Genomic DNA, 21,794 nt, shown 5'->3' on the forward strand with positions numbered 1-21,794 from the left:
TTGCCTTCCTAATCACTTGCTGCACTTGCATGTTAACTCATTGTGATTCATGTACAAAGACACGAAAGAACTGTCATCTTTTACTAATCTGCCTTCCCAGTTTCCCACATTATACTCCCAACAGCCAAATTTTTGCTCACTTTGCTAAAATCCTGTTAAAATTCCTTATCAAAGTTTATTTTACTAGCTTTCTTTGTGTAAGCAGTTAATTTAGCAATCAAATCTTTGGTTCTTTATCCAATTCATTGGTATAAGTTATATATAGTTGAATTCCCAGTACTGCACATTATGGCACTCCCCTAGTTTCAGCTTGTGAACCTGTGAAGATAGTTTGAACTGATCTTGTGATGAAATGGCTGAAAGATCAGACAGTGATCAAGACCTTTGGAGCACTGTGAAGAAGATAGTGTATGAGTGATAACATATCTGTGAGGAATGAGAGGACAAGACAGGTATGTTGAGAGTTTTTATGTGCAGGCTCTAGAAAAATGCCATCTAATTGGAAAATACTGAATTTATTTTTATTCAAGAGAGGTGGGTGACAGAAACAGGAAACTATAGGGCAATTTGCCTAACATTTGTTAAAAAGAAAAGCAAGAGTCCCTTAAAGAAGTTGCAGCAGGGCTCTTGGAAAATCCTAATGCAGTCATGCAGAATGCATCAAGTTTAACTAAGTTATTAGGATTTTTTTGTGGAAGTAACAAGTAATTTGGTTAAAGGGGAACCTGTAGATTTGGTGAATTTGGAATTCCAAGAGGTATTTTATCAGGTGGCACATCAAAGGTGACTGCACAAAATAAGAGCTCATGGTGTAAGGGTAACGCAATCATGAATAGAGAATTGGTTAGCTACCAGGATGCTGAGAACAGGTGTAGATGGACCGTTTTAAGCTTCAAAGTAAATAGCCTATCTAGTTTAGACATGCGCGATAGGCAAGAATGCCCTGAGGCATGGTACATTGGCGAGACCAAGCAGGGTGAATGGACACAGTGCTACGACAACGGGTGAATGGACACGGTGCAACAATCACCAGGGATGTTCCCTGCCAGTCAGAGAACACTTCAGTAGTCAGGGACATTTGGCCTCGGATCTTCGGGTGACCATTCTCCAAGGTGTACTTTGGGATACCCATGAGGATTACCTCAGCCGGGTTCATGTCACACTACAGGTCACCCCACAAACTATATTCTCTTATGCATGCACCCAGCACACACACACACACACACACACACACATACCCTCACACAAGCTTATACTTTGTCACACGCACACTCTACCAAGCAAGCAAACACACACTCACATGCCCACTCTCCTCGCTCTGCTCTCTCTCCCCCGTCTCTCACATGTACATACAGTTCTCTGGGGTGATCTTAACTTCACACTTTTAGTATGTTGTCTGAGCTGAGATGTCACTCTTCAAAAAATAAAACCTTAAGTTATCTCGAGAATGTGACTTAAAAGAAGTTCTGGGATTTGCATATTAATTAATCAAAACTTGCAAGCCATTCTAAAAGATGAAAGACTTAGATTGAACAAACTTAGATTGCTGCTATCATTTTAATTGCATGGCACTGATCCTTTGCTATAAATTGTGTCTTACGATCTTACTCCACAAGTCACCTGATGAAGGAACAATGCTCTGCAAGCTCGCACTTCCAAATAAACTTGTTGAAAAATAATCTGGTGTTGTGTGATTTTTAACTTCTCATAGAACTAGCATTACCACTCTTGTGCAGATTTAGCTTGACAACGTCTTGCATTGTGTTTATCCCCACTCAGCAAAAACCACTTTAACTCGAGGGATCTGGAATGTAGTCGGAAGCCACCATACTGCATAATAAACTTCTTCCTCAAACTTCTGCCCTCGCTTCATTTCTTGAATCAGGTTTAAGAAGCTCACAATTTAAAAATTGAGACCATCTTACAACTACTTCTCCCATAAACTTTCTCCCCCTTTCCACTTCTATCTCCAATCAATGTCCTCAAACCATACAAGCTGAAACTTGCTTTCACTTCCAAAATCATAATCACCCTACTTATAAAACTAAATTATTCTGAGTTCTTCTATTCTACTTAACTACTTCCTAACTTGAAACTTTCATTCCTGTCTGAGCTTTAGACATATCATTGCCATACATCTCAGTCTTCAACTCTTCAAAATTACCCCGCTTCCACTTTACCGATGAATCAACTCCACCAAATAATGAAGTTACACCTTCTGGAATCAAAATTGTTGTGTTTTATTCCTTCTCGATCTCTGTTATAATTTTTGTGGTTAGCATTTCATTCTCATAATATCTCCTTCATAGCTACTGTGTTGTCCTAATGCAGCTCTGCAGAATTTTAAACCTGCAAAAATGTTCTTGGATTTTTCTAGGATTTATACTACATATCTTTTCCCCTTTCTTGTCACTGTGCTGCCTCTTTGTAGCATGATCTGGAATCAGCTTCCTTATGTATGTTATTTATAGTAAGCTCGACCTTTTCCTTACTTCCCTGAATTCCAGCATCACCTTAGTGTTGCCAGACAACATGTTCAGCATCATTATAACAAATCAAAATCCAGGAAATTGCTTTCAGTTCTTACCATAAACTGTCATCCGTAGTCACTGACTGATCTCATTATTCAGCAACTCACTCAGGCTGAACCAATCTGACAAATTCTTAGCACTCACTCCCAGAACTGAAGTTCAAATACACATGCTGTTTGTTACCAAATCTACTTAGTTCCAGCTTTAAGACCTTGTAGCCCCCACTATTGTTACTGAAATCACTATTCATGCATTTTTCATCTTGAAACTATTTCTTTGATATCCTTTATGTTGACCTCCCCTCCTGAATTTTTGTAAATGACTATTTGTTCAAAACTCACCTGATCAAATTCTGTACTGTCTTTCTTGCTCTTTGTCTGTATTCTTATGAATCATTTTGGTATTCTCCTTGATGCAGTGGATTTAAAATTTTAGTCCTTGTCCATATCTTCAAATCACTCAGGGACCTTTCTACTTTGTTTTGCAACATCTTTTGTCCCTTCTTGCACAGTTTCAGAGTTTGGTCCTTTCTGTGTCTTACCCTGTCTTGCTGCAACTTTGATAGTACGTGCCAGCCACCTTGATCTTATCTGCCTTTCCCTCTCTAAAATGCTACTTTACTCGCTTTCTTTTAAAACTTCACTCGACTGATTCCTTGATTCAAGGTATCTCATCTTCTACGATCTAATACTTATTCTCTGTTAACTTCATTTATCCAAACCCAAGTTGTTCTTGTCAGAAATTCTAATGGTTTAATTCTTCCTTGTTTCACTTAATCTTTTCCTCTGTTCTTGTCAGTTTTTCCCAGTGTATTTGTATCATTGTAGTTTGCAAAATTGCCTGCAATTATCAAACACAAATGAAGATGGAAAATTAAAAGAAGCAGTTTTTGAAGAGTGGTTGAAGAGCCAGTATTCAAGAAGAATAAGTGTTAAGGAAGCATTCTGAGTGTGAGAGAGGTAATGAAATGACTGCATTAATAAACAAGATTAAAGAACTAGTATCTGAGAAGAGAGCATTGATTTAAGTGATGGTGCACACAAACATTATAAGCTGAGGGCACAATGTATAACCAGAGGAATGCAGTTCTGTTTCACTGGTTCAAAATTTCAAAACTAGTTTGTTGGTTTTGTAATCCTCCATTCTTCAGTGGTGGCTAGATGTTATCTGTACAGCATTGATCCGTCTGTTGTTCACTGATTGCTTGGTTGGACCTGAATTCTGTGGTGTTCGTTTGAATTTTAGGATAATTTTTTTCAGCATCTCAAAGTAATTTTTTCTCTGCTCACTCAGCAGAAAATTGAAGATAGTAACTTTACAGAGGAAGAGGACAACAAAATGATTGGCATAGCTAACTTCAGAAATTCTCCTTTCTTCCATTTTCTGATTCACCCTACTCAGCATATATGTTAACCTGTAACCTGACCACTCAAGCTTCTTGTTATGCTGACCTTTCCTCCACTCATAATTAAGGGTGCAACTTATCTCCTTGACTCAATGTCTCCAAAAGGTAGCATTGTTTCATCTGCACCAATTAGCTTCTCTTTTTCCCAATACTGCAAACAACTCCTTGATCTTTAATTAGTGATGGGTTGAAAGGTTGTGGATTGTGGGCTGACAAGTGGAGTTTGGGCTGAGATGAGATCAGTCATGGGAGTGTCAAATAGTGGAGCAAGTGTGAGGGGCTGAATGTCTACCCTGTTTCTGGTTCTTAAGCTTCTTTAATCGCTAGCAATCAAGCCATTTGGGCTTACTGTCATTCAAAAGTTCAGAACAGGTCTCATGCCTCCAGTCACCTTGTATAAAAAAAATCTAAAGATGCAGTTTCAAAGCATGAGATCTTGTAAACCTCCATAATTGTAACAGCTTTATTGACTGTAAATTTCTCTCACATCACCAATTTGTTTAGTTTACCTGATGAAACTTGAGCAGAAAGTGATACTTGTCAAAATTTTAGCATTCACCACATTTTAAACCTTTCACAGTTTTAACATGTTATAATTTGCTGTTTGTTTCAAATATTTCTTTTTAACAATTTTTATGATTATAACTTTGAATAACTGTGCTATCAGCTTATTTATTGAGCTGTGTACTTAACTAAGAAACACTTTATATTTCTGTGCAAATAAATAGTTTGTTTTAATTATGTCTCCTTTTAGCTTCAAGAAAATCAAGATGAGATAGAAAACATGATGAATTCTGTTTTTAAGGGTATATTTGTACACAGATATCGGTAAGTGATTTCTGCACAATTAGGTTGAGAACTAATTTGAATAATTATAAATGTGCAATAATCAGTTGAACAGTTAAATATTAGGAAGTCCGTAATCATTGTCTTAACCCACCACAAATTCTGCTTCCTTGTCTCCAATTCCATCTTAACAGTCTGAATCTGAACTAAAATGTTCACAACCACAGTGTCATATTTGATCCCAGGATGTACTTTCAAACCCATCCAATTTTTACTTCTGTATTCAATGTCCATTTCAACCCACCTCGGCATTTCTGTTGCTGAAACCATCATTGATGCCTTACTCCTCTCCAAACTTCACTATTCCAATGTACTCTTATCCTCTGTAAACTTGAGATGATCCAAAACTCTGCTATCCATGTCCAAACTTGCATCCAGTTCTGATCATCTTTCATCCCTGGGCTCACTTCTTTAACCTGGGTCCCAAATAAATGATATCTTAATTTTAAAATTCTCATCTATGTCCTGGCTGTTTCTTTCTCTGTAATCGCTTCTAGTCCCTGTCATAGCACATGTACTGCTGTCATCTCTCTCAGGCAACCCAATTTTAATTGTTTCATCATTGGTGGTCAAGTCTTTAACCATCTATCACCTTAGTTATAAAATTCCGTCCCGAGAAGCCTATCTGCCATTCTTTTCACTTGAAGACTTTCCTAAAACTTTATATCTTTCATCTTCACTAACCTCTCATCATTTTTGTTTCTTAACTACTTTTAATCCAATTAAAAAGTTGTCAACAAAAAGTACCTCTTTTGACAGGGGTGCTACTCATCCAGGAAAAAAAAGCAAAATCTTTTTAATTGCCAAGGCTGACGATACGCGCCAGACCCCTGAAGCCAAATCTCTTTAAGACTTGTGAAGTTTTATTGAAGTGCTGAAACAAACAACAAGTTATATTCATTTGAAATTTGAACATATACCAGTTCAGGTTGATTTACAACCAGGTTCTGATTTGTGTGTTAGGAATTTGAAACAAATTTATTTTTGCAGAGATTGAGTACAGTTCTAGGAATAATTAATTGCTCAACACTTTTAATAGTTCAGCATACTAATTGTTTATGTATGAAAAGTTTAAAAATAGTTACAGAAAATCTGGGTAAACTTTGAGGAAAATTCAGAATAGAAAGCTAAGTCTAAAATTGGACTATATCTTCTAGTGACGCAATTTCAGAGATTCGAGCTATCTGTATTGAAGAAATTGGTGTATGGATGAAGAGTTACAGTGATGCCTTTCTCAATGACAGTTATTTAAAGTATGTGGGATGGACACTACATGACCGGGTAAGGTTTGTCACTTTATATTATACCCAGCAGCGTTGGGGAATAACTGTGAAAAGAGATCTAGTCGACAATCTCTAATAGAACATGATGTTTATCTCAATGCACAATCTCTTCAGTACTTAATGTTATCTATCATGATTGAAGTAAGTGTATGAAATAAAGTCAGCCTATTTTTCAAATATTTCACAAAAACAAAGGTTTCTGGATGTACTTAATTTGAATTTTATGGCAAGTAAGTTACCTTCTGCCATCTCAAAAGCCTTTCCACCATTTACAAGGCACAAGTAAAGAATGAGTGTTCAGAAATAGGGATGTCTTACTGCCATTAAACAAGGTCTTGGTGAGACCACACCTGGGGTATTGTTAGCAGTTGTGGACTTGCCATAGAGGGAGTGCAGTGGGGATTCTCTAGGCTGATATCTGGGATGGCAGGACTATTATACAGGAAGAGATTGGTTCAGCTGGGCCTTATTCTCTCGAGTTAGAAGAATGAAAAGGGATCAAATTGAAATTTATAAAATTCCAACAGGGCTGGACAGACTGGATGCAGAGAGGATGGTCGGGAGTGTAGATCCAGGAGACATAGTCTCAGAAACAACTCACCAAGGCTCCTTAGAAAATCCCTTCCAAACCTGCAACCCCCTCCACCTGAATGGACAAGGGCAGCAGACACATGGGAATACCACCACCTGCAAGTTCTCCTCTAAATCTTACACCATGCTAATATAGAACTATCTTAGTGTGCTTTCATTGTCACTGCATCAGAATCCTGAAATTTCCTCCATCATCAGTTTAGTTGTACCTACGCCATATGGACTTCAGTTCAAGAAGACAGCTTACCACCAAGACCACAAGGGCAGTTGGCAAAGAATAATTAAGGCTAGCCTTGCATGAATGAGTAAAGAAAAAGGGACCAGAGGCAAAATGTGTGGTTTTCTTGCATTGTTTTTATACAATTGTATGCAAGTTAATTATTTTTTTATTCTCATTTGCATCAGCAAGGTGAAGTGAGGCTGAAATGTCTTAAAGCTCTGCAGTCACTGTACACTAATAAGGAACTCTTCCCAAAACTGGAACTCTTCACCAATAGGTTCAAGGTGAGAATGACATTATTCAATGAGATTGAAAGCTTAGTCAGATTAAAAAGTATATTTTAACATTTATTTTCAGAATTTTCCAAAAATGGATACAGTTTGAAGATTTCGTGGACTTGGTTACAACATAGGAACAGGAGTAGGCCATTCAGCCTGTTCTGCCATTTACTGATATCATGGTTGATCTGTGTCCTAACTCCTTATACCTACCTTTGGCCCACAGCCCTCCTATCTTTGCTTAACAAAAATTTAACTATCTTGGATTTAAAATTAACAACTGGTCTAGAAGCAACTGACATTTGAGGAAGAGAGTTTCAAACCTTATTCACACCCTTTGTATATGGAAGTTCTTCCACGTATCTGTCCTGAATAATCTGGTCCTCCTTTTTAGACTATACCCTGTAAGTTAGAATCCCCAACCAGAATTTACATTTATCTAACCTGTCTTTTACTGTTGTTATCTTGAAGACTTGGATCAGGTCATCCCTTAATCTTCCAAATTCTAAAAACATCAGGCTTAATTTATACAATTCTCTGCACATAACTTAAACACCTGAACCTGATGAAGTAAACATCATTTATTTCAGTGCAAGAGACCTGACCGGTAAGGCAGATGAACTGAGGGCATGGATGGGAACATGGGACTGGGATATCATAGCTATTATAGAAGCATGGTTGAGGGAGGGACAGAACTGGCAGCTCAGTGTTCCAGGATACAGATGATATTGGAAGGATAGAAGGAGAGGCGAGAGCTAAAGGGAACTGGACTTTCTAGATAGGGAAAACATCATGTCAGTACTTCGGGTGGGATTGAGAAATAAGGGAGTGATCACTTTAATGAGAGAGTGCTATAAACCACCGCCCAATAACAGGAAATTGAGGAGCAAATATTTGAGATTGCAGAGAGCTGGAAGAATAATAGGGTTGTAATAGGTGGTTTTAACTTTCCAAATATAAAGTGGGACTGCCATAATGGTTAAGGCTTGGATGGGTAAGAATTTGTGTGTTCAGGAAAATTTTCTCAATCAATCTGTAGAGAGGGGGCAAAACTTGACCACCTGTGGGGAAATACGGCGGGAAGTATTAGTGTGGAGTCACTTTGGGACCTGTGACCATCATTCTGTTAGTTTTAAAATGGTTATGGAAAGGATCAGTCTGGTCCACAAGTTTAAATTCTAAATTTAGGCAAGGCCAATTTTGATAATACACAGGAACTTTCCAAAGTTGATTGGTGGAGGCTGTTTGCAGGTAAAGGGACATCTGGCAAGTGGGAGGATATCAACAGCAAAATAACGAGAGTTCAGGGCCAGCATATTCATTTTAGTGTGAAGGACAAGGATGGTAGGAATGACTAGAGATTTTGAGGCTCCTGTTAAGAGCGTTTTCTGAAGAAGTGATGAAAGAGATTGATGAGGGCAGTGCGTTGATGTTGTCTACATGGATTTTAGCAAGGCGTTTGACATGATATTGCATGGTAGACTGGTTAGTAAGGTTAGATTAAATGAGATCCAGGGAGAGTTTGCCATTTGGTTATAAAATTGACTTGATGGTAGGAGAGAGTGTTTTTTAGACTGGGGGCCTGTGACCAGCAGTATGCCACAAGGATCGGTGCTGGTTCCACTTTTTTTCATAATTTTAATAAAAATTTGGATGATACTTGTGGAGGCATTGATAGTAATTTTGCAGATGCCACTAAAATTGGTGGTGTAGTGGACAGTGAAGGAGGTTATCTAAGAGTAGAATGGGATCTTGATCAACTGGGCTAGTGGGCTGAGGAATGGCAGATGGAGTTTAATGCAGAAAAATGCAAGGTGTTGCATTTTGGTAAGACAAACCAGGGCAAGACTTACGCAGTTAATAGTAGAGACCTGGGGAGTGTTATCAAGCAAAGACATGGGGATGCAGGTACATAGTTCCTTCCAAGTATTGTCTAAGGTAAATAGTAGTGAAAAAGGCGTGTTGCATGCTTTCCTTCACCGGTCAGAGGTTTGAGTGCAGTAGTTGGTTTGTCATGTTTCAGCTGTACAAGACATTGTTAAGGCCATATTTGGAACATGGTGTACAGTTTTGGTCGCCCTGCTGTAGAAAGGATGTTATTAAACTGGGAAAGAATGCAAAAGAAATTTACTGAGGTATTAAAGAGACTGGCATTTTGAGTTATAACGATATGCTGGGACTTTTTTCCCTGGACCGTAGGCCGAGGGGTGACCTTACAGACATTTACAAAACCATGAGGGGCATAGATAACGTGAATGGCCAAGCTCTTTTCCACAGAGTAGGGGAGTCCAAAACAAGAGGGCATAGGTTTAAGGTGAGAGGGGAAAGATGTAAAATGGACCTAACGGGCAACTTTTTCACACAGAGGTGCTTGTATGGAACGAGCTGCCAGAGGAAGTGGTAGAGGCAGATACAATTACAACACTTAAAAGACATTTGGACATATACAGGGAAACAAAAAGTTTAGAGGGATATGAGCCATACACCAACAAATAAGCGTAGTTCTGTTTATGAAATCTGGACGAATGGACGAGTTGGACTGAAGGGCCTGTTTCCATGTTGTATGACTCTAAGCCCAGATATCCTCCTTGAAAGTATTGTACTCCCTCCAAGGTCAGTATATCTTAAGATATCGTTTGCTCACAGTATTTCGAGTGGGGTGTGGTTCTGTATAGCTGCAGTCTAATCAAATCAGCCACCCTCCCTCTGTATTTGCAACACAGTAGAATTAAAACTTTCAAAGCCCCTCAAAATTGATTTTATTGGCTCCTAACCGGGCTTTTTGAATAACCAGTCTCAGATTTTGCAAATAATCAGTTCCAAGCAAGAGCTTAAACCAAAGACGTAATAATTTATTAACAATACACTAATGTCAGCAGAGCAGAATTAAGCAAATGTAATCTAAATAATGTCTATGTTTAAAACCCAATAGTTATCTTTTCAGCCTGATTCTTACAAATAACAAACAAACACACTCAAAGGATAGATTTAAAAAAAAGAAAATAACAGAACTGGCCAGATTACTTCAGCGTTTTCACAATGTGTTGTTCCACAGGTATGCATGGTTGTTTCTTGATTGATTTTCTGAAGGAGTTAATCATTGCCACCTTGTCAGTTCACCGACAAATTTTCAGTAATACATAACATTTAGTTTCTATTCTCTGAATTTCCAGTAACTAATAAAGAGAGGTTAAGCAGGGAGCTTTCAAATCTTCATGCTCTGGCATCAACAGTCAAACTCCTCTTCCTGTAGGCAAAAGGGGCTAGTTTAGTTTAGAAAAATTGGTCAGCATGGATGAGTTGGTCTGAAGAGTCTGTTTCCTTGCTGTATGGCTCTAAACCCTGCCCTAAAACTAGTTCAAACTCTGGCCTCTTCCTGTTTGACCATCTTGTCCCCTCAGTCATTTCCACATACTGACATCGACAGTGACCAGACATGTGCTCTCTGGTTAAACATGCTACGATGTCAAAAGAGTTTGTAGAATCCTATGGTGAAAAACCAACCTGCATTTCACTTCCAGTGCTGACCTGTCAAACAAACTACAGTTTAAAAAAACAAATAAATCAGCAACTGTTCACAATCCAAAGATCACCTTTCAGCTCACAGTTCACAGCTCCAAACCAAAATTGATGGAAAAAAGTGAAAAATAATTGAGAATTCTACCATCTTGTTACTTGAAAACATGAAATTAAAGAGAAACCCTGATGCCCAAATATATGCTCTAGAACCTTGTAAATCTAGAATTTGTGGAAAATGCATTCAGTTCATATCTAAATTAATTCATTGCATAGTTAGTTCATCACTTCTCTGGCCTTACACTGCAGTTTTGAATGTAAATTGATGCAGGAAAAACTAAGTATCTTCAGCATGGGGTCATGTGATGCTTCAGTATGTTAATGCAAAGACAGGAAATACCAGTAAATTACATTTTATCATTAAAATGTTACCTGATCTGAGAGTGTGGAGGAACATGCAGCATAACAGTATAGCATTGCTTTTCCAGTGTTACTGTTCAGATATTTTTGAGAGAAGTGCTACTTGTATATTTACAAAGCTCTTGAAGTTTGAATGGTAATTGAAAAGGTTGCGACATAATGCTACTTATAAAACCGACATCTGTGTGCTGCTCACCTGTTTGTATCTGTTAACTTTTTTTTCTGTCTCGGACATTGACAATCAATTCCTGTGAGATTCTTCACTTAGCAAAATGTTTTAAATGCACAGTAATGTGTTAGAAAATGTATAGTTCATATTACAGTTGTCTGAATGTTTAGTGTTTAATTTTAAACAAAACTAGGTTCTTTTGAAAGAACAATTTGCTTTGAATTTTCTGTTCTGTATTCTGTTGAAGCATAGCTGACTTGTGCAGAAGCTGTTTGCTATTAAGTTTGTGATCATTCCAGATTTAGGATGTGTTGTAGAAATATTTGTAAAACACCAGTTGGGCAGCATTAATTTACAGTTGCGTTAGATTGCTGTGTTCGCCTAAAATGAATTAAATAAAATGGTTTAGTGTCTTAATTATCAAGTGTTTAAATTCCAACAGAGTTGGCATGTTTGAATTCTAGCTGTGTTTGGCATTCAGACTAAACTGTTATAAATTTAATTAGTTCATCATTGGGCCACAAAGCATGCACCTCCTGTTTAGTAGTCTGTCATTGCATGACTTTAACTGCTACACCAAAGAGCAGTGTACTTTTGTTTAACTGGCCAAAAATCTAAAATGAACGTTATATCTGAAAACTTAAACCTTCCTGCAGCTGAAGTTTAGGAATTAGTTGCAAGAAAATCATAAGTGTTTGCAAGAACCTGAAATTTCTGATGTCTGAAAGGTTGGAAATCAAGAGAACATGAGGACACTGGAGAATGATATAAATAAATCAAGTCAGTCGGTGGCAATAGGGCAGATAGAATATAGCGAAAGAAAGTGTGAACTTGTCCACTTTGGCATGGTCAAAAAGCCGGATATTATTTAAATGGAACAATATTACAGAACTGAAGTAGGGAAGGATCTGGGTGGCCCAGTACATGAATCTCAAAAGGTTAATATGCACATAAAGTACGTGGTTAGGAAGGCCAGTAGAATAATGACATTTTATTACAAGGGGAACGGAATATAAAACTAAGGATGTTTCATTACAGATTGTGCAAGGCATTGATGAGATCATATTTGGAATATGACATACTGTTTTGGGCAGCTTATTTCAGAAAGGTTCTAAATATATTAGAAACAGATTAGAGGAATTTCATTTGACTGGTTCCTGGAATGGGGGAAAGGTTGGACCTGTAATCATGAGAGTTTAGAAGAATTTGAAAGAGTTTAGTGGTGATCTTATTAAAACAAACCAGTTCCTGATGGACTTGACGAGGTAGATGCTGAAAGGATGTTTCCTTTTAAAAGAGAGACTAGAATAAGGGGTGACCATTTTAAAACAAGGTGTATCTCAGATGGATGGCAGTGAGGAGAATTTTTCACTGGGGGATGAGTTGATATAATTCTCTTCCAATAGATTGAAGGAGGCAGGGTCATTTGAATATTTTTACAGCAGTGGTCATTAGATTCTTGATCAACAAGGGAGCTGCAGCATATAGAGCCTATCTAGCAAAGTGAATTGAATCCTCACTCACTGAAGCCATGATCTTATTAAATGCTGAGCAGGCTTGAAGGGCCAAATGACCTGTCGCAGATCTTGATTAATGATTCATATTTGTTAGTTTGATTTTACATTGTGGAAAAGCTCCTGTTATTGTTGAGAAATTGGGCTAACCATTGTTTAAATGTCTCTGCCCCTGCATTTGTTATAGAAGCTAAATTAAATTGTTTTACTTGAGCTGAGTTTTTGATTTCTTTCTCTAGGATCGTATTGTATCCATGACATTAGACAAAGAGTATGACGTTGCTGTGGAAGCTATTCGATTGGTCACTTTGATATTGCAGTGAGTAAAGTTGTTATTCTTTTCATTTTGCTGTACACCAATCTTGGCTCACTTATTGTGAGAATTAGATAGCCAGGTCTGATGTTGTAGTCTGGACATTCTGACTCAGTATTTTACTCATGTGACAAGGTGGGAGATATTTATGCTAATTAATATTGTTTTGGCCCACATTGGGTCTGATAGATTAATCCAAAAATTGTACTACAGTTTTGCATTATAAACGTTTTGTCCTATTGGCTTCATGATTGTTATAGGGGAAGTGAGGAGGCATTATCCAATGAAGATTGTGAGAATGTGTATCACCTTGTATATTCTGCACATCGTCCTGTTGCTGTGGCAGCTGGGGAATTCCTAAATAAAAAGTAAGAGACACAATCGTACATTGTTTATCCTTCTTTATTAGTATTAAAAAGTATGTGCATTATCAACAAACTCAGGTCAGCCTCTTTGGACTGACTGACTCATGTTTAGTTGTGTTCACATGGAATGACATGATGGTATCAAGTATTTCATTAAAATTTATGCAACAGCATTCATCTTTCTCAGACCAAAAGCCAGGTTGGAGCAATATCCCACAACATCTTGAATGGTTGCTTTTGAATAATACAGTAGCATTTCAAATTTGAACTGCTTAAGTTTTGAACAGTTTTACGCAATCAGGTTTTCTGAACAATGTTTGTTCTGAATATCGTTGCAGTGTATTTCCTTTAAAGCTTGGCTTGTCATTAAAAATAGTTTTCGAGAGCATTAATGTTAGCCTTGACTCAGTGGTTGTAAGTTCAAATGCAGTCAGTCCTGATATAACATGATAGTTCTTTCTTGTGCCATCTCGCATTATAAGAAAATCATGCGATAGTCACGCCATTTAAATTAATGGGGCCAGAATTGCATCATAGCCAATACAGAAAGGAAAGTTCATGTTCTGTAAATAATAGTATAAATTCAGTATAAATTCTTCAATTGTGTTAAAGCTGATTTATGCTGAAAAAATACGTTACAGCAGAGTCTACTGTGCAGAGATTTGAATGCAGAATTTAGGCTGACATTTTGGTCTATTCTTGAAGAAATGCTGTTTTTCAATGAAATTCAGAATATGATTTACTTATTTCTGCTCAGATGGCCATAAATGGATCATGGCATTGTTTGAAGAGGAGCTGTGGAGCTCACTCACTCAGCACACCACTGCCTCAAAAACATCTCCAAAAAAGTGTAATAACTATCTTATTGCTGTTTGTGGGATCTTGTTAATGGAAAACATTCATTAAACTTAAAAAGGAGTTGAAAAGCTTTAAAATTTTTTGGACAACTTGAGATCATGAGAAGTGCTCTGTGAAACTAAGCTTGTTTCCTTTACAATTCGTTTTTTCCTGAAAATTGTTACCTGCAATGTGAAATCAGTACAGCAGATGGCAGCACTGAATTTTTAAAACGCAGGTAATGTCCACAAGGTGGCAATATTGAGGGAAAAGATTTAAACTGAAAATAACGAGGTGGTACTTTTAAGGAATTACAACAGTAATTAGTGCGTTTCATTGTTTAAAAGTAATACTAAACTTGAGGTATAAGTGCTATTGTACAGATGCTGGAGTAGCCACTTGTACAGATAAGTAGCCGCTTGTACAGATGCTGGAGTAGGGATGCTATTTCTAACTTCCGCACCTAACTCAATAAATTTATTAGCTTTAACTTTAATTGATTGTTATAACTGGATGACAGTGCCATATCAACATTCTCTAATCGTGCTTCATACAAAGGTGATAGCTACATAATTTCCTATAATACATCATTTTCTTTCAACAAAATCGGTTTGATTTTTTCTCGAATAATTTATCTCTCTTTTTCATATTTTTCAACTATTACAGGATAAGTTATGAAATTTTATGGGGCATCTTTGAGCTTTCTGCTATCTTTTCCCCACAACCTCTGAAATGCATATTAAAAAGATGGTTAATTTTGTTTGGGAACCATAAAAACATCGGCCTATTAGAAACAAAGTTGTAAGCCCTTTTAATTGCTGTTTGCACGGACAAAGAATAATCAATCTTCAGTGATATGTGGGAGAGTTTCACAACATCTCAATTATAAATTTTAGGTTGTTCAGTCGACATGATCCACAAGCAGAAGAAGCCTATGCTAAAAGTAGGGGAAGGCATAGTCCAAATGGAAATCTTATTAAGATGTTGGTACTTTTCTTCCTAGAAAGTGAGGTAAGATTCTGAAATCAAGAATTTAAATACTCAACAAAAAGGTGACCTATTAATAGAAAGTAATACAACAATTCTGAGAAAGTGTCAGAAGACCATGAGGTTGCAAAGCTGTCTTAATATTTTGCTTATGCTATTGAGGTGACCTGATGCCATGGATTCCTTTGTGGCTAGAGGGTAGAAAATTTGGGATTAGCTAACAAAGGAATAACTTGCTGAAATAAACTGGTGGGATTTAACCACAAGAAAATGTACATGTAATTGTGACCAGAAATACTATTGTAATTAAATATACACTGTGCCATAATGTCAGTCTACAAATTACTTAAGTGCCATATTTTGCTGTTATGTTTGTTCATGACATTTAATATATATTAAAGAAAATAATATTTTGTTGAATTGTTTTTGTACGCTTACTTTGATGAAGACAATCAAATGTAGCACAATCCAGTTTTCTTTAATTTCATTCATAATGACACAAAACTTCAGAAAGAAATCTGGCTTTTTACCAGTCAGAGGGACAGATACTTGCAGCATTTCTCTGCTTCATTTGTCTTTCCCTCCTGCTGTAATCAAAATTAGAAAAGTTTTGTTTCTGGCTATTTGAAGTATTTAAAAATTAAAGCAAAGATCGATCATGCTTTCATGTCTGAGAGTACAATGTTTATTCCAGTCAACCTTTCAGTTTCACTGTGATCTTAGCCAAGGTCATCTGATCCAGGCTCGTCAGAACCTGATATACTCTGTAAGATGTGCCATGGGATCTCTTGTGTGTTGCAATGCAAGGGCTCTGTGGAAATTATCCAACAAGTTTGAACATCTAATGGGCAACTTCCCTGCTTCCCATCCATGATCCTCCGGAAATGTCTCTTAAGTCTGAGCTATTGTTGAAGACTATGGGCTCGTCAGATTTACTTAGCTGAATAGTTAGCCAGGCAATATTAGATTACAAAAAGCCTGATTTAACTCCTGACCCCTCTAGTCGTTCTCATTAGACAACCACCTCCCCATAAGTTTCACTTTAATTATCCTAATTACCCATATTCAACACCACACTTAACCTTTACTCACTTCTAGTACCTACCCTAATCCTGTGTCACCATCATTTACCCGACTTGCCTTATTCATCGAGTTCCTAATCTACCCCTTCACATTTGCACACATGCTTCTCTTCATAGCTTTTCAAAAAATGCTTTGGGGCATTTAAATTCTGATATTCTACTGGAATATGGCAGCTAGAGCTGTAGAAAGAGGATGCTGCTCCTTTCAAAGATTCCTGTGCTGAGTCAGTTTTGAAGGATCCTCCATTGGAAGATGGCCCAGAAAAAACAAAATTCATTGTGTAAACTATTGTCTGATGAATGTCATAGATAGAGTTTCCAATCTTCATTGGAAGATCTTTGTCCCTTGGGTCTATTTTGAGAGAGTGCAGGGGGGCATCTGAAATTGTGGTCTCTTCGCAATATTGCTGTTTAATTTTAACACATACCTTTTAAAAGTAGAATTTGAAAACTGTGTATTCCCACCTACAAATTAAATTCAACTTATGCTTGTTTGCTTTCCAAACTGTAACATTTCAGTTGCATGAGCATGCTGCCTACCTGGTGGATAGTTTATGGGAAAGCTCCCAAGAACTTCTCAAGGATTGGGAATGTATGGTGGAACTGCTGCTGGAAGAGCCTATACAAGGGGAAGAAGGTAACTACGTGTGTAATTATGATAAATATATTATCCTAATGGTAACTAGTATTGTAGACTTTTCGCTAAGTAAATTGAGAATATTCTTTGCAAAATTTAACAAGAACATGAATAGTGATATATCGTCATAACGATTTGTGAAAGTTTACGATAAGGAGAAACTATTTGAAGCCTGTTTACAAACGTTTTCTCAGAAATATTTGGTTTACCACCCAGTGTATTGAAGGCACATGAAACTCCTCATTCTGAAGCATGTAATTAATGTTCTAAGGAAAGTGCATCAGTCAAAGATTTACTTGCTGAAACTAAATTGAGAACATTTTTCCAAAGATTTGACTGCCATTACTGATGAATTGTGCTTGTAAATCTTACATAATCTCTCTGACCACAGAAAAGGGTGCATAAGGGTTAAGCCAGTTGATGAAAACAGCCCTCCCTAATAATATGTTGAAAGAGTAAGCAAAGGCTTAAAGTTTGTGGTCGCTGATGGTGTGATTTCATTATTCCTGACCTTGTGAAAAGCTGCCCTCAAAGATCTAATGATCTCTGTGATGCACAATTCACCTTTTAATATTAGTGTGAATCTACCAGATCAAAGGAATTTACAAGTCTGAAGTAACAGAAATGTTATCAGGCAGCCATTTTCATTGAAGTATTCCTACATAGAGCCAACCTGGTGGTAAGGTACAGTGTTAATTCTTCAATTTTTATTACATTTTTAAAGAGAGCAAACTAAATGTTTGTATAAGCAAATAAAAATCTGAAAAATCATAAAGTTTAAAAGATAAATCATACTTTACATTTTGGAATATTTGCCAATAAAAAGTTAACACTAAACTATAAAATTAGTTTCACTGAAATAAAAGTGCTGAAGTGGGCAAGTCAACTCATTTTTACAGCATTGTGGTAATTATGGTTGCCTGGGAAAATTTCAGGCGTGGAAGTGGTGGCCTGAGGCCTATTCATGATAACATGTGATACACATATGGCAATGTTCTCATTGGTGTAGCCAGTAGCTTGCAGGGTAGGTTTGATGTGCATGATTTTCATATTAAGTTTGCATGAAAAACAAATAGCTGGACAGTATTTGAGATTTTCGGTCTTAAAGTGTGTGAAGCTGTAGGATCCACAATGCCTATATTGAGCAGTGAAGGTAAGTTGGCAGTTGATAGTCTTTTTTCCATCAACAGGATATTGCCATCAACCCAAAACACATTCTGCCTATCCCACAGTTGAATAATATAATTGATAATCAATTTCAACAGCACAGATGTTATACACCAGAAAATGAGGGGAAAAAAATCCTCTGTGGTGGTTAAACTTTTTAAACAACAATTCAGAGCCCAACCAACAATCAATTGGGAAAATAGGTCATTGAGGTTGGACGGGGTAATGTAATTAATTCATGTGTGGACAGACCTCAGAAGGTATTTGAAGAACTGCTGCATTATAGGCTTGTGAACAAAATTAAGAGTTTGTGGAATAAAAGGCACACTATCAGCATTCATGTAAAATTGAATGAGAGATAGGTAACTGAACAACCTCACTTTTGAGGCTGGTGGAGCATTTAAAGTGAATTTCCCAATAGTCAGTGTTGGGATCCTTGCTACCATTGATGTATGTCATTGACATGGGAACAGTTTTCATGACAAAAGTTTGAAATCTGCTGATGAAGCAAATCATTCAAGTATTATGAACACCAATATTTTTAAACATCGATAAAATATAGAGTAGGATGTTGATAGATTCAATAGAGATGAGGACAATGAAGTGATTCTTTTTGGGAGGAAGAATGAGGAGTGACAATGTGTTATTGACAGTACAATTCTAAAGGAGGTGCAGAAACAGAAAAACCTACAGATAATTGACGGTGGCATGTCAGTTTCAGAGGGTGGTTAATAAAGCATATGAGATTCTGGGCCTTATTAAGAGGAGCGTAAAGCCAAGAAAGTTATAATAAACCTTGTGGTAACCCAGATCAATCTGAACTATAGTATTGTATTCAGTTCTGGGAAATCCAATTTAGAAAGAATAGTGTGTCATTAAAACATGCAGAAAGCAGGTTACAAGAATTGTTCCAGGAATGAAGGACTTCAGTTATGTGGATAAATTGGAGAAGCTGGTATTGTCTGCTTGGAAAAAATAAGTTGAGAGGAGATTTGATTGACACATTCAAAATCATGAAGGTTCTGAGTACCAGAGGAGAATCTGTTCCCATTGGTGAAAAACATGAAAAGCAGAGGGCATTAAATAATGATGACTGGTGAAAGAAGCAACAGTGACATGGGGAAGCACTGTTTTCACATGTTTTTTGCGATCTAGAATGCACTGTTTATGTGTGTGCTGGAGCTTATATCAGTTGTAACTTAGAAAAGGAAATTGGATAATCATCTGAAGAGAGAAAATTTTTAGATCTACAGGGAAAAATTGGGACTGGTCAAGTTGCAGAGTGGCAACTTAGGCATGACAGGTTGAATGATCTCCTGTGTTATAACCATCTGTGCCTCGCTGACTGAAGCCTTTGAATTTCCATTTTCACTTGCGCACATGCAGATTGCAGAACTTGTCAGTTTGTGGAGCAGTGTCTGTGATTGCAGACAGTTTCACTGTCTGTATTTAAGAGCACAAGTGCAGATTACAGAACTTTCTGTCTGTTTGTGGAGCAGTGACTGTGATGGTTTTATACTGTCTTATTGCAAAATCCAGGGGCATTATAAACTACTCAAATACAGTACTGATTTTTTAAAAATTCTTCCTCATATAATGTATTTTAGCTAGTGCTGAGTCATTAATGTTCTGCAATTTTGAAGCTGTTTAATCTTTACTAGGTATGACTGACAGGCAGGAAACTGCACTTATCGAGCTTATGGTGTGTACAATTCGGCAAGCTGCAGAAGCACATCCTCCAGTTGGGAGAGGAACAGGCAAAAGGGTAGGTATTGCACTTTTATCTCTGGAAGTACAGGTTTGAAGTCAGTGGAATAAAATTGATACTTAAAATCAGTTTTCCTAGTTTTTGGTGCAAAACATCTGTAATATGTTTATACTTAAGATGTAATTAAAGAAAGCCAAATCCCATGGGTAAAAGCAATCATTCTAAGTTATTAAGTTAGAATTCTTTCTTCTCATTTATGATTAATCTGTCAATCAGAAAAAGGAGGATAGTTATTTTTATTTATTCATGGAATTTGGATTTTGCTGGCTGGCCAGGATTTATTGCCCATGCATAGTTACCCATCCCTATCCCCAATCACCTATTGTACTCTTTGCTACCTTCTCCCAGCTTTCCCCACCCCACCCCGGAGGCACTCTGTCTATATTCCTGATGAAGGGCTTTTTGCCCGAAGCGTTTATTTTCCTGCTCGGATGCTGCCTGACCTGCTGTGTTTTTCCAGCACCAGTCTAATCTAAACCCTTGTGAAGCATTTTGACCAAGCAACAATGAAGGAACAGTGATAACATTTCCATGTCAGGATGATTATTGGCTTGGAGGGGAATTTTCAGATGGTAGTATTCCATTTACCTCCACCCTTGTCCATCTAGATGGTAGTTGAGGTGTTGGCATATGCTGTTTAAGATGAATCTTGTAGATTTTTCAAACTGCAACTGTGCCTCAGTGGTGGGAGGAGTGAATGTTGAAGATGGTGGAAGGCGTACCAATCAAGCAGGCTGCTTTGTCCTGGATGATGTGGAGTTTCTTTAGTGTTATTGCAACTGCACTCTCCCAAACAAATGGGGAGGATTCCATCGCACACTCCTGACTTGTGCCTAATAGAAGGTGGACAGGCTTAGGAGAGTCAAGAAGTGACTACTGCAGAATTCCTCCCTCTGACCTCATCTGGAACTCAGTTAAATTGCTAGTCCAGTTCATTTTCTTTGCCTTGGTAATCCCTGGATTTTCTGAATTTGGCCATGATCTGCTTCATTATCTTAGTAATTGTGAATAGTGCTGAACATTAAAGCTCTCCACTGCTGACTTTATGATGAATGGGAAGTTATTGATGAAGTAGCTGAAGATGTTGGGTCTGAACACTACCCTGAAGAACTCCTGCAGTGATGTCCTGGACTGAGATGACGAACTTCCAACAACTGAATCATCATATTTTGCACTAGGTATAAGTCAACCATTGGTGATTTACCCTATGATTCCCATTGAATTCAGTTTTGCTAGGGTTCCTTGATGCCACACTCAGTCAAATTCAGCATTGGTATCAAGGACTACCTTCTCACCTCTCCTCTAGAGTTGAGTCTTTTGTCCACATTTGAGACGAGTGTAATGAGGTCAAAAGCTGAATAGCCTTGGTGGAACCCAAGCTGAGCATCAGTGAGCGGGTTCTTAAGCAGGTCATTAACTGTATAACACTGTTGATGACCCCTTCTGTCACTTAACTGATGATCAAGAGTTCCACTGATGGAGTGGGAGTTGGCTCAAATTGGACCTTTCCTGATTTTTGTGTATAGAGCATATCTAGAAATGTTTCCACACTGTAAAGTAGACGCCTATGTTGTCGTTTTACTGGTCCAGCTTGGCTAGGTGCACAGCAAGTCCTGAAGAACAAAACGTTTATGCTATTGCCAGAATGTTTTGAGAACGCAAAGACTTTTGCAGTATCCAGAATCTTCAGCTATTTCTTAACATTACATGGAGTGAATTGAATTGGTTAAAGACTGACATCAGTGATGTTCAGGACTTCTAGAAGAGGCCAAGATCAAATGGCTGAAGATTGTTGCAAAAGCCTGATCTTTTGCACTGATGTGCTAGGCTCCCCCACCATTGAGGGTGGAATAATTGTAAAGCCC

At 37.6% G+C, this 21,794-nt stretch overlaps 1 protein-coding gene across 2 annotated transcripts in view; it reads left to right on the forward strand.

Annotated features, from left to right (window-relative positions):
* Nucleotides 1–21,794, forward strand: part of LOC122555796 (cohesin subunit SA-1) — a 113,996-nt gene that overhangs the window by 70,331 nt on the left and 21,871 nt on the right. Inside the window, exons 9-16 of one of the 2 annotated variants that reach the window (XM_043701940.1) lie at nucleotides 4,691–4,764; nucleotides 5,940–6,063; nucleotides 7,062–7,160; nucleotides 13,013–13,092; nucleotides 13,329–13,454; nucleotides 15,185–15,299; nucleotides 16,877–16,994; nucleotides 19,823–19,926. In XM_043701940.1, the coding sequence (XP_043557875.1) occupies nucleotides 4,691–4,764; nucleotides 5,940–6,063; nucleotides 7,062–7,160; nucleotides 13,013–13,092; nucleotides 13,329–13,454; nucleotides 15,185–15,299; nucleotides 16,877–16,994; nucleotides 19,823–19,926 (840 nt within the window). The remainder of the gene's footprint in view (nucleotides 1–4,690; nucleotides 4,765–5,939; nucleotides 6,064–7,061; nucleotides 7,161–13,012; nucleotides 13,093–13,328; nucleotides 13,455–15,184; nucleotides 15,300–16,876; nucleotides 16,995–19,822; nucleotides 19,927–21,794) is intronic. The other variant, XM_043701941.1, reaches the window with a different exon arrangement.

Source organism: Chiloscyllium plagiosum, chromosome 13, assembly GCF_004010195.1.
Source record: "Chiloscyllium plagiosum isolate BGI_BamShark_2017 chromosome 13, ASM401019v2, whole genome shotgun sequence".
Lineage (NCBI taxonomy): Eukaryota > Metazoa > Chordata > Chondrichthyes > Orectolobiformes > Hemiscylliidae > Chiloscyllium > Chiloscyllium plagiosum.